This window comes from Asparagus officinalis, chromosome 3 (genome assembly GCF_001876935.1).
Source record: "Asparagus officinalis chromosome 3, Aspof.V1, whole genome shotgun sequence".
Taxonomy (NCBI): Eukaryota; Viridiplantae; Streptophyta; class Magnoliopsida; order Asparagales; family Asparagaceae; genus Asparagus; species Asparagus officinalis.
In genome coordinates this window covers 83,671,975-83,684,702 of record NC_033796.1, presented here as the reverse complement: position 1 = coordinate 83,684,702, position 12,728 = coordinate 83,671,975, and the positions used below count along the sequence as shown (strand labels likewise).

General features: G+C 39.8%; 1 protein-coding gene across 1 annotated transcript in view; it reads right to left on the bottom strand.

Moving 5' to 3' along the window:
* The window catches only part of LOC109834405 (T-complex protein 1 subunit epsilon), a 25,970-nt gene extending 13,649 nt beyond the window's left edge, over positions 1-12,321 (bottom strand). The window contains exons 1-5 of the mRNA XM_020402421.1: positions 11,944-12,321; positions 10,240-10,558; positions 9,289-9,637; positions 6,692-6,824; positions 6,560-6,612 (exon numbers count right to left, since the gene is read on the bottom strand). Coding sequence (XP_020258010.1) covers positions 6,560-6,612; positions 6,692-6,824; positions 9,289-9,637; positions 10,240-10,558; positions 11,944-12,142 — 1,053 coding nt within the window. The 5' untranslated portion in view covers positions 12,143-12,321. The remainder of the gene's footprint in view (positions 1-6,559; positions 6,613-6,691; positions 6,825-9,288; positions 9,638-10,239; positions 10,559-11,943) is intronic.

Below are 12,728 nucleotides of genomic sequence, written 5' to 3'. Positions count from 1 at the left end.
GACCGGATCTAGATCGCGCGGTGGTCCACGGCAAACAACCCCGGCGCAGGCAAAGAACCCACAAAGCGAGCGACCGCAAAACAGGAGCTCGTGATTCGTTCGACAAACAAGGAAACAAAGTTGTAATTTTTCATTTCTTTTTATTTGATTTTCGTTGTAACCGGATCTTATAAAAAGACCGGATCTTTGTAATCGATAAACTGTTACAAGAGTGTACAATGGAATCATTAATGAAGAAAGCAACGAATTTTCCCGCGAACAAGCGCGCAATCGACCGCTATTCGAGAGAATAGCGGTTTTCTCCGCCTAACCCAGCCGCAAACCCCTTAAGCGGGGCGGTGAAGGTCCGCGACCGCCAAAGGCGGCGCTATAGCGCCGCTATCCGCCGCTTTTTACAACAGTGGTGTTATGTTAACCTAACAGTATTTTATGGACCTGTAGTGTTAACGTGACAAGAAGAATATTGCTATGGAAGCAATTTTGAGGACTTATCGCTCTATTGGAGAGAGTCGATAAGTTGGTTTTGTCAGAGGTGTAGTGTTAACTTGACAGGATTTGTGTTGCGATTGGAGCAACTTTGGGGACTTATCATCCTATTGACGAGGATTGATAAGTGGGTTTTGTCAGAGGTGTATTGTTAACGTGACAAGAATTTGTGTTGCGATTGGAGCAACTTTGGGGACTTATCATCCTATTGACGAGGATTGATAAGTGGGTTTTGTCAGAGGTGTATTGTTAACGTGACAAGAATTTGTGTTGCGATTGGAGCAACTTTGGGGACTTATCATCCTATTGACGAGGATTGATAAGTGGGTTTTGTCAGAGGTGTAGTGTTAACGTGACAGGATTTGTGTTGCGATTGGAGCAACTTTGGGGACTTATCATCCTATTGACGAGGATTGGTAAGTGGGTTTTGTCAGAGGTGTATTGTTAACGTGACAAGATTTGTGTTACGATTGGAGCAACTTTGGGGACTTATCATCCTATTGACGAGGATTGATAAGTAAATTTGTCAGAGGTGTATTATTAACGTGACAAATTGGGAGTGATGCAGACTGAATGCATACTCTGTGGGGATTATGATCGTCAGAAGTGTAATGTTAACTCGACGATGTGAAAGATTCGTTACTCTTAATCCAGTGGATTCCAAGTAATCAACCCCCAGTCTTGATTAAGACTTAGCAGGGGAATAAAAAGAGGAAGACAAGGCACATCACCTAGTGGGGCACTATCCATGAAGTCTGAATAGAGTCACATCACCAGGTAGGCCATTATCTGATGAGTTTGACTATCAGAGGTAACTGTTAACGTGATAGTTATTGGACTCGCCATCCTACTGAAGAGGATTGACTTCAGTGGTCGTAGTATCTTTCCCTTCTGACTGGGAAGAGTGAGCCTGGTCCAGTTGCTCAGGAGAAGATTAGGCTTGGTCTGATTGCTTGGGCTGATCCTGCCTACTTTGTTCTTCAGCTTTAATCCTGACAATAATCTTTTGAGCCTGTTCGCCTTGAGAGATTAGTTGTCTCCAAGAACGACATTCCACAACTCCGATTCGGGCTAGGAGGTCGGTCTGCAAGTTGTGTCGACAGGTCTCTACTAAAGTAGACTGTATCATACCTGACGAACACCGGAGAGCCATAGTTCGGAACCTTTTGACGAAGGCTTTGATGGACTCCCTCTTCTTCTGCTTAGTGGCAAGAAGGGTATGAATAGAGACTTCTGTATCCTCTTCAAAGAATCTTGATAGGAAGAGTCTCTCTAGATCCTGAACCATTCAAAGGCAATTCCCTTGAGGGTGCCAATGAATCATCGAGCCAGTATGGCATCGTTTGATATTACATTTCCAGTCTGTGACTTGAAATGATAAATATGTTGGTTCGGTGATCCCGTGCCGTAAAAAGTTTGTAGCGTCGGGACCTCGAACTTTGGAGGATAAGGGGCTGCATCCCATTCGGCAGGATAGAGTCTGATAACTCCTTCATCTTGGAGCTCGTTTTTATTAACAATGGCTTTGAGGCGGACTTCCAATTCTTTCATTTTGGCAGACTAAAAATTCTGCTCATTCTCAGTCTCTCTTCCTTCATCAGAGGAAGATTCCAGGTTGTGGGCTTCTTGATCAAAAGCTGTATCATCAACCACTTTTCCCTTCCCTTTGCTTGTGTGAGGTCGGGATGGAGACGTTTTTCCTCTCCGGGAAGATTCTTGCCTAAGCGGCGGATCTGTCTCCTGAGATTTGGCTTTGTCTGCGACGATTTGAGTCAACATGGCCATGAGTTCATTGATGGCCTCCTGTTGGGATTTGAGCATGGCCTCCTGTTCATCAAGTCTCTTCGCGAGATCTTCATGGTTTCCTGTCATATAAGCGAAGCTCCTATATTCAATAAAAGAGCTTGATGATTGGGACTCCGCAATGGCTGAATGTTCGTCATCGGAATTAGTTCCTCTGGCTAAACTCCGATAGTTGACAGGGGGAATGGCTCCTGTTCGCGTCCGAGTGTGTTGGTAGACTCCTTCAAATTCGTTAGTGATTTCTCTGACGCTTGGAGAACGATCTGTCTCTGACTCGTCAGAACTAAGGGTTGATGATCTCCCTCTACCAACCATGTTAGAAGTGACTCCAAGGTATTCATCCTCTAAAGTCTTCTTCCTGTGAGGATGTCGTCGATTATTGAGCAAAACGACATTCGTCGGTCGGTTGAACATCGACAGTAATTCCCGCAAGTCAGAGACTTGGGATGAACCTCTCACGGAGCGTGAGGGTAAAGATGGAACCCTCTGTCCGTTAAAGGATGGGACTGGTTCTTGGTAAACATGGAATTTAAATCCATGTTGATCATTTTGAACACGACGAATCACATCGTGTTCCAAAGAAGGAACACGAGGGTCGTGTTTAGCTTGATTAACGCAAGACCACAGTCTGCGTTTTGCTAGTGAAACGCAGTCCTGCGATCTGCGTTCGGATTCTGAAACGCACTCCTGAGAGTTGCGTTCAGTTTGTGAAACGCACTCCTGAGAGTTGTGTTTTGGTTCTGGGACGCACTCTTGAGAGTTGCGTTCAGCTAGATCAACGCAGGTTTGATGTCTGCGTTTAAATGATAGAACGCACTCCTGAGAGTTGTGTTTGGGTTCTGAAACGCACTCCTGAGAGTTGCGTTCGGCCAAATCAACGCAGTGTTGAGGTCTGCGTTCTGATGTTAGAACGCGCCTCTGAAAGCTGTGTTCTATCTGGGAAACGCACACCTGAGGGTTTCGTTTAGCTTGGCTTATGCAGAGCTCATGTTGAGGCTCACAAACGCGGAGTTCGCGTTGATTGGAGGATCGGCTTTTTTTGCGTTGTGCCGAAATCGAGTCTTCTCCTTTAGAGAGGGGACTGTATGAACAGTGCAACCCCCATGGGAGATAGTCTTTAGATAAGTTAGCTACAACTGGAGCTTTAGTCTCCTCGAAAACTTTGTGGATCTTGCGCAGAGTTTCAACGGTCGTTCCAGCGAGATGAACGTCGGATTGCGCCACCACTTCTTCGTCAGAGAAGCTAGTCCCCAGCGGAGTCGCCATCTTTTGTTCGTTGGAAAATTTTGCAGTAAAAAGACAATGAAAGAAAAATTGACTTGTATTCCTCTCAAAATCAATTACAATTTGGATTCCGATTACAAAAGAGAGGAGAATGAATTTGATTCTCCCCTTTATTTAAAACTGGGTTCTTCACGGTGGCGATGAGATGCCTCCCTCGAATGCTCGCGTCGAGTTTGCTTCTCGTTGACGATCCGAACGTCTTGATTCACTGGAACGATGTCTTCTCCTCACGATTTGACGCTGTGGAGAACTTGCGTGGCAAGTTTGAAGATAACTCTTGACGAGTTGATAACTCTGAACGAATTTTAGAAGAACTTGCAGAGCAAGTTTTGAACTCTGATCGAGTTGATAACTCTGAACGAGTTTGAACTCTTGAAAAAGAGTTGATTTGAACCGAAAGTTCGGTTAATAAGCCAAGGAAGAAGCTCCTGTTGCTGGTCTCCAAAACTCCTTGTTGCTGCAGAACGCGGCAAGATGCTCGATCAAGGATCCCCAAAAAGTCAGCTCCCCCCCTCCAAAAAAAGAGGATCCGAACTCAGTTGAGTTTCCCCCTATTTATAGGGGATTTAGGGGTGTAACCGCCCCCTTAAATCTCTCCTTAATGAGGGTTTAATGGGGTGTAACTGCCCCTCATAAATCTCTCCATGATAGGGTAGTGATCCCCTAAAATCTTGGGGAGAAAACGGTTCTGGAACCGTTCAAATCGTGCTTGAACGAGTTAAACGCTGAAAACAGCGTTCTGGGCTCGAACTGTGCGTTTCTGGACCTGAAACGCAGTTCGTGCTGTTTTAGAGATTAACTCTGCGTTTTGATGTTGAAAACGCAGAGTTGAGCCTGTTTTAGGCTGAAAACGCACAGTTCGTGCTGTTTTAGAGATTAACTCTGCGTTTTGATGTTGAAAACGCAGAGTTCGACTTGTGCGCTTTGACTCTGTAATGCAGAGGCGAACCTTCGGCGGGCTTGGCGAGCTTCAGGCTAAGTCCAATGTTCTGACGAAGTCCAGTCTTGCAGACGGACTTCAGAACATAACTTGCTACGAAGAACAGGTCATAACTTTCAAACCGTACGTCGGAATTGGACGAATTATATATGAAAATCGGCTATCTCGACGAGACGGGGCCATCCGAACCTAGCCGAAGGCTTAGGTTCGCTTCCTCCGTTTCGCCAAATTCCTTACGGTTTGAGAGATATCTGCGTTCTAATATGAAGAGACCGTCAATTTGTAGTCTCTTTTGCTAGAGCTTTGCACAGATCGTCCTCTTAGCTCCTTGAGAATATGAGAGTCGTCAGATTGTAACTCCCGATGTTGATTGTGAATGCTGTTGAATTAGAGCTTTCATCAGTTGTCGTGAAGGTCCTCAAATTGTAGCCTTCTGGAAGTCGTCAGATTGTAACTTCCATCATCGGTGTTTGATGGGGGATCAACTATCTATTGTGATTTTTAGACAGCCTACACAGTGTAGTACCCAGAGAGTTAGAATGAATCGACTAACATGGGTCAAATACCAACCAAAACAGAGTTTTGGAGGTTATTATCAGATCAACATGTTAAAAAAACCCACTCAAAATCCCACCATATGAGCTAATTGTTGAAACTTTGGACAATTGTTCATTAGAACTACTTAATTTGGAAATATTATCTATTAATTTGGCATTAGTTATTTATTGTTATTTGGATAATTTTAAGGTGTGGCCTTTAAGCTCTTTCATTTCAGGCCATGTTAATATCTTCTTTAATGTTCTGAGACATGAAAGAGCCCAGGTCTGAATCTAGTGATACCCAGCTGGACCAACATGAAATAGGCAATAGCCATCAAATCGAGGACTCAATTCATTCCAAAAAATCAAGTTAAAGAAGTGAATAGATACAGCTTTCTTAGTTCTGAGAACCATGCAATGCCATATCAAACACAGTACTGTAGGCCTTTGTACATAAGGAAACAACAAGCAGTCCATAATTATTAAAAACTGGGCCACAGATCATAGAGCAGTCCATTCAAGAGTTAAGGAGCATAAAGTTATTTAAAATTAACCTGTATTGGGTAAATCAACCAAATATAGGGAATCCAAGATGCAATGCCAGATAAACACTCAAAAAACAGGAAAAGCAAGAGTAGTTTAAAAAAAAGGAACAGCTAAATATAGTTAAGCAATGAGCTACTAGAGAACAAATAAACTAGAAAACCACTTCTGCGCTATTAAATTTCAGTACATGCAAGGATTCTGCGTGGATGCTCCAATATGAACTGATGCAACTATTATCTCTTAGAGGGTATTTTGGAAAGCTTATTGTTTGGTCAAACTAGATTTTGAGTTAGCTTTGTCATATCTAAGTTTTTAGTAAATCACCAATAAGCTGGTTTATAAATACCATTTGATAAAGTTGGGGTTCCCAAATTTTTCAAAAACAAGCTTATAAGCTCATATAAATAAACTAGGTTTGACCAAGTTAATGACCATTCTACTCATACAACTTTAATAAGAATTTTAAAATTCATCAAAAGCGAGCATGACTCCTAACAATAAGCCCTCCCAACCACCAAGTGAGCCAGCTATAGCGTTTTAAATTGTACAGTCTATGTTTTTTTCTCATTCATGAATTGAGCCAGATCTTAATCCCGCAATAACAAGCTGCATCTGCATCTTCACTTCAGAATGAATTCAATTATGTCTAGACATTCATTATCCTTACTTGAATAAAAACCATTATCTAGGTATGAAAGTTATAATAAATTTGTGAGATATACCAAATTTCCCATCCACTGGCTTGTATAATTGATATCTTCATGGAAGCTTTATCCACAAAAAGTACTTAGGTATCTTGCATCACATGATCTTCACATCAAGAAGGTAAAGGTCATTACATATTCATAGACTGAAAGCTATATGTTGGGAGGTATAAGGTAGATAATGCATCACGAAAGACGTCCAATAAAACAATGTTTCCATACAGCGGGCTGGACAAGTGTACAAAGGTATAGCATACCTTTCCAAGTTTTTCCGGTGTTAGTTCTTGAAATCTTGGAACAATACGTCCACCTGCAGATAATAAAAATTGTAAATGAAAATGTATCTCTAATGAGTTATCTACTACAAACAATTTGGTATAGAGACAAGCCTGTCGCAATAGCAATCAACTCCAATTCAACACCACCAACCCATCTAACAGCAGGTAAATTACGATGCATTAATAAATGATTAGCTTCATCATCAAAACCCCATTGACAAATAACTAGGGTTGCACCAACATCCTGAGAATCAAATACAAAATCAAAACGAAAGTCATAGTCATATATATCATACAGAAGAAAATAAAGTTAGGTCAAGAACACAGATGAATCAGTAAAAGTAAAACACAAGTGATGCAACCCCATAACCTATGGCTGCATCATATAACAGTTATGTAAGTACATAATGCAGACAAATTGCATTGTGCAATTCCATGTAACCACATAATCCGTATAGCAACATGGTTTTTGTAAGGCTTGGATTATGCAGTCACATAGACCACAATTTCAGTGGTGAAATGATTATTATAGACTAAAAAATTGTACCTTTTTGTTTTTACAACTTGATTAGTTCTTTGCTATCGTTTTTATTTAATCTATATATATATATATATATATATATATATATATATATATATATATATATATATATATATATATATAGAGAGAGAGAGAAGAGAGAGAGAGAAATGGGTATACTTGGTACCAAGGATCCTTGGTAGTGAGTGGACACATCTTGTCCATACATCACACCTTGAAGATGGAACCTCACGCACTTCAAGGTGTGATGTATGGACAAGATGTGTCCACATCACTACCAAGGATCCTTGGCCCAAGTATACCCATATTCCTCATATATATATATATATATATATATATATATATATATATATATATATATATATATATATATATTATATATATATATATATATATATATTACTTGCCTTGCTATGTATTGTCAAGGTTACACAAGAGCGCTAGGCGGGTCAGGCGTTGGACCCAACACCTAGAGCCTAGGCATCTAGGCGGGAGCCTAGGCATCTAGGCGGGAGCCTAGGCATCTAGGCGGAAGCCTAGGCGAGGCCTAGGAATTTTCTTATTTGTAGTATTTACTTACAATTTTTGGTAGTCAATGCTAATGTCATGGAAAGCTTAAGCACTGGACTACCACCTAGGCAGATTTCTTAAATGGTGGGGGTGAAGGTTTTGTTAAAGGTCGGGAGAGGTAGAGGAGGTGTTAATAGTTGGAGGAGGTTGGAGGACTTGGATGCTGCAATGGAGGAAATCATGATCAGTGCCTAAAGGGTGCAATCCATATAGACAAATAATGCTCCTAAGTGCTCACAAAATCTAGATGGGCAACCTAGGTGCTACCTAAGTGATAGGCGCTACGTAGGCGGCCAAGATACTGCTTAGGCTTAGGCGTATGCCTAGGCAGGTTACGCCGAGGCTTTTTAAAACATTGTGTATTGTTAGCTTGTTACCAGTTTGTTATTCTATCTTTATTGCTAGTTAAAAATTTTAGGTATGCAGCAACGGTAACAGAGCCTTTATCCCAAGTTTTGGTTCTTCTCTATAATCAAATTTTCTAATGGGTACCCAATATGTTACCACTTATTCTATTTCCTCTTCTACACCTCTCTCTATTTCTCATCTATTAATGGGCACGCTCAAGAGCGCTCGTCGAAGAGCCCTAGTTTCTACATAGCTAATTGACTAAAATCAAAGACGCTAACTTTGTTTACAGGTCAAGTGGTTAGCTGTTAGTTATCACTTCTTAGCTAGAAACATTCACTAGACTAAATTTAGGCATGAGTTATCTAATTTCTAAAACATTTAGATATTCTCAATATTACAGTTCAGTTGTTGACAGAATGGTAGATGACCAAGTTTTCCTCTATGCAATACCGAGACCATGCATAATGCAAAAGAAGAAGATAACACTGGTTATCATGTAAGCTTTCTATCATCAGGGTCAGTTATGGAACTCAGGGCTCTGCAAAGGGAACCCTCTAAACCCTCTAGTGCAATGCCAATACTAGTATGTTAACATCAGTTTAAGCTAGTGCACCCAAGGAGGAACCCTGAAAAGTCTTGAATCAAAAAGTAATCTAGATGAAGGGTAAAGATTAAAGATTTGACATGAATTACATTCTACTCTAAGGCACAACTTAAAACAAAGAGAAAATTGTACTTACTACCTATTAAAGGGATGAAAAAAGAGCACTATTCCCTATTTTAAAGAATGAGGAAGGCATTGAAAATTCATAAATTTAGATTTTAGCTTAAGAAGCACAAATCACAATAAAATGGAAGTTTTAAGATTGATATCAGTTTAGAGTACTTATATTTAGCATTCAAATAAGATGACAGCACTAATCTCTCTGGCACATGGAATTAAAACTCACTTCAAAATTTTCACAAAGAATTGCACCAATCATTCAGCTTTATACATGAAACTAGGGCAGAAAAGTTCAGTTAGGAAATAGCTATTCTCCATTAAGCTAAAGCATCATCCAGAAGTAGTATTTTTGTTTAATTCTATATATTTAGAGTGCAATATAGACATCATAAAATATAATTATCTGAGATCAGGAGCGGCATATTCTGTTTAGTTAAAATAATTGCAAAAGACTTCTAGGAATAGCACAACCTCAGCTTAAAGTACGAGAAGCAGCACTTCATGAAACAAACTAAAATTTACCTTGCATTTCTGAACCATGTCATCAAAATATTTCTGTTCCTGTTGACGCAAAGTCTGGAACTTCTCCACAGTGTCAATATCAACCTTGTGCTTTGTCTTGGGCTTAGGTGGCTCGAATGGGCAAGTCAAGATAGCAATTTTTACATTTTCAATCCATTTTGGCATCTGTGGATGGCTCATATCCTTGTCAACAATAATTCCGTAGATGAGCTCTGTATCTTCCAATTTTCCGCCTACCTTCCCTTCTACTTTAATCAAATCCAAATTGACATCCTTCCTCTCCAAATCTGCAACAGCTAGAACTGCTTTAACAGCAATCTCAGCTAGACTGCGCTTGCAACGGTTGACACTACAACCACAATCAGGTTATTCACAAATAAATCAACAAAGATCATGTAATGAGATTGAATGGAAAAACCCTTACAGATGTTCCTCCTACTCTTCTATTTTTTTAATATCATATCAGGGCTATAGGCATCAAGCTACTTTTGATCTATTAGGTGATCTGATTTGAGGTATGTAAGAAGACCATAGAAGAGCCATACATTTACAATTTTGATGAAGAGATGGAACAATAATCTCCAGATGCATGTGATATGCTAATACATAAAAATAAGAAAATTTATCTTTTTTACTTAGGATGAAATTTGACAACTTATATACACCAATACATAATGATATTCCAACGGCACAATAGTCATAAGATATAATAGAATGCTTTGTAAAGGAACACTGACATGAAAGAAAAGCCAGAAAAGTGATATCAATGAGCAAAGGGGAAAAAATCAGCCAGGTTGTCTACATACAATATGAGTATACAATTCTCCTAATTACACTCCTATGGAGGAAAAACTTATACAAGCAAAAGAAACGTCAAAAATATCTCCAATGGATTGATTTACAATGGGGTCATAAACCGTATTGACAGGAAAAAGTAACAAACGTACTTACATCTTCGATGATAATGTGGTCATGCAAGTCTGCACCAAGGGCTCTATGTTATTGACATTGAACTCAAATTTTTGTGATATGTGCTCAAGATGATCAACAGCTATCCTAGATGCCAGCTCATAACCTTCAGCAATCCTAATAGGATGGATGCCACGTTCCAACAGCTTCTCCGCCTGTTCCAAAAGCGAACCAGCAAGAACAACAACTCCAGTTGTGCCATCCCCGATTTCATAATCCTGACTCCGAGATAGCTCCACCATCAGCTTTGCAATCTGATTGTCCACATCCATCTGTTCCAAAATTGTTGCCCCATCGTTTGCTGCCAGTAGAAAACTTAGACGTGAGTAGAACGCAGGATTTGGTAATCAACCAGCAGAACACTTATTATCCAAATAACAATGAAGGTCTTTTAACCATACAATTACATCAAGGGACAGAAAAGGGAAAAGTGATGCATGATGACTATATCTAATGTGATACAATACTGAAATTCATCTGGGACAAATACTACTCATGTTTCATCGTTCACAGCCTACAATGAGTAGAAATGTGCACAAGTCACAAGAGCAAGAGAGATATAATGTCCTTAAGGGGTATAGTAATTAATCATCCAATATTAAGAACCATCAAACTGAACCAAATGTGGTCAGGACTCAGGAAAAAGGAAAATTCCCATTTAGCAGGCTACACCATCCTCTTTCAAATATGTCCTTAAATTATTCTAAACTCCAGACACCCGCAACTTATCCCAGCGTAATGTTGATTAACCCTCCATCAGTGGTCACTCTCTCGTTCTGATAGCCAACCCTTGTACCACTCTTCTCTCCATTGACTCAGAAAGCTCATCAAATGATTAACTCTTTTATTATCTATACATCTAGTCACGTAGTTAAGAAAAGCAATCATTTCTTTCAAGATCAGAAACTCATTCAGAATGCATCAACTAAACTCCAGAATAGATAAGTAGAATATTCATTTAGAATGTGCTAAGCGATCTGTCGACCAGACATAAATAGGAATAGATGGTTAGTAATGAATGATGGATACACCATAGGTTGAAGTGCAAACTACTTTTAGTTGACAATTTGATAGCCAAAAAAGGAAACAGACAAACTGAAATAACTAAGGTCGCAACAACTAAAACCCCAAGTCCACTACTTTTCTAGCCACTTACTTATCCAGACTACCACCCAAATCCAGCAAGTAAGTTATGCTACTGAATCCACAAAATTCAACATCAAATTTCATTATTTTCCACTACAGCCAATAGCAGATCCCTTTTGCACTCAAGAGTTATCCTTCTATCAATAATCAAATCCCAACATTGGCACTCCAGATGCAAACCACACTTCTTCACAAAAAAACACAGTTCTTATCTCTTAACCATCCCATTTTCCATATCACTCGATGTTTTGTCAAAATTCAACTTTTTCATGGGGAAAAGATGCATATTCCTGCATCTAGTAAATGATGAGCAGAGGTTCATAAGACCAGTAAGCTAAAAGCAAACAAACAAAAACTTATACAATTACAGTTCTCTGAGCATTTCTAACCAGCAGAAGCTAATACAGCACCCTAACTAAAACCCTAACAGAAATTCAGTACAGATCTCCTAAGCCAGAACCAAAAGAACAAACACTCCCCAAATCAATAGAACTCGAAGAGAGTTGGGGTTAGTGTTAGTGCATTCCAGTTAGTACTCACTGATGACGACATCGCCGTCGGGGCTCTGGAGCATCTTGTCCATGCCCTTGGGGCCGAGAGAAGTACGGAGGATCCTGGAGACGGCGACGCCGGCGGCAATGTTGGATTTCTGGGCGTCGAGCCCCCGAAGCCTCGTCTTCTGATCCTGCTCCTTCACTATTATGAAGGGCCGACCGTACTCGTCGAAGGCCAGCGCCATTTTCTATCGATCACCAAATGTGAGTCTTGTTGCTGTTGTTGTTGTTGTTGTTGTTTTAATGGTTTCTTGATCTCCGGAGAGCGGCGGCGTAGAAAATGGAGGGCGAAAGACGAAGCGGTGAAATGAAATGAAGCTATGGAAGGATGGAGCGTTCGAGAGGAAGAGCAAGTAGAAGTGTAGGGCAAAGGTTGCCCATTTATATTTATAATCTATTTAATATTTGTTAATTGGGTTATTTTTTACTTATGCATTTCATCTATTTATATTTTTGAAAATGATGAAAATATATAATATTGACGTCGCTCGGTGTTAATTGGTTTGAAGAGATCGTCGATTTGTAATCTCTTTCTGTCAGAGCGTTGCTAAAGATCGTCGTTCTGTAATATATATATATATATGCTAGTTTTTACACACGTGCAATGCACGTAATTTAATATCATGATTAAGTATTTTTGGCAGTTTGTGCTCATTTTTTTCTTTAAACTCTTACATCCCGATTATTTTTTTATGTTTGTTTAAATGGGATACACCCAATTTAAATTTTCATGTTGATATTTGAATTGACAAAAAACAAATATAATTTAAA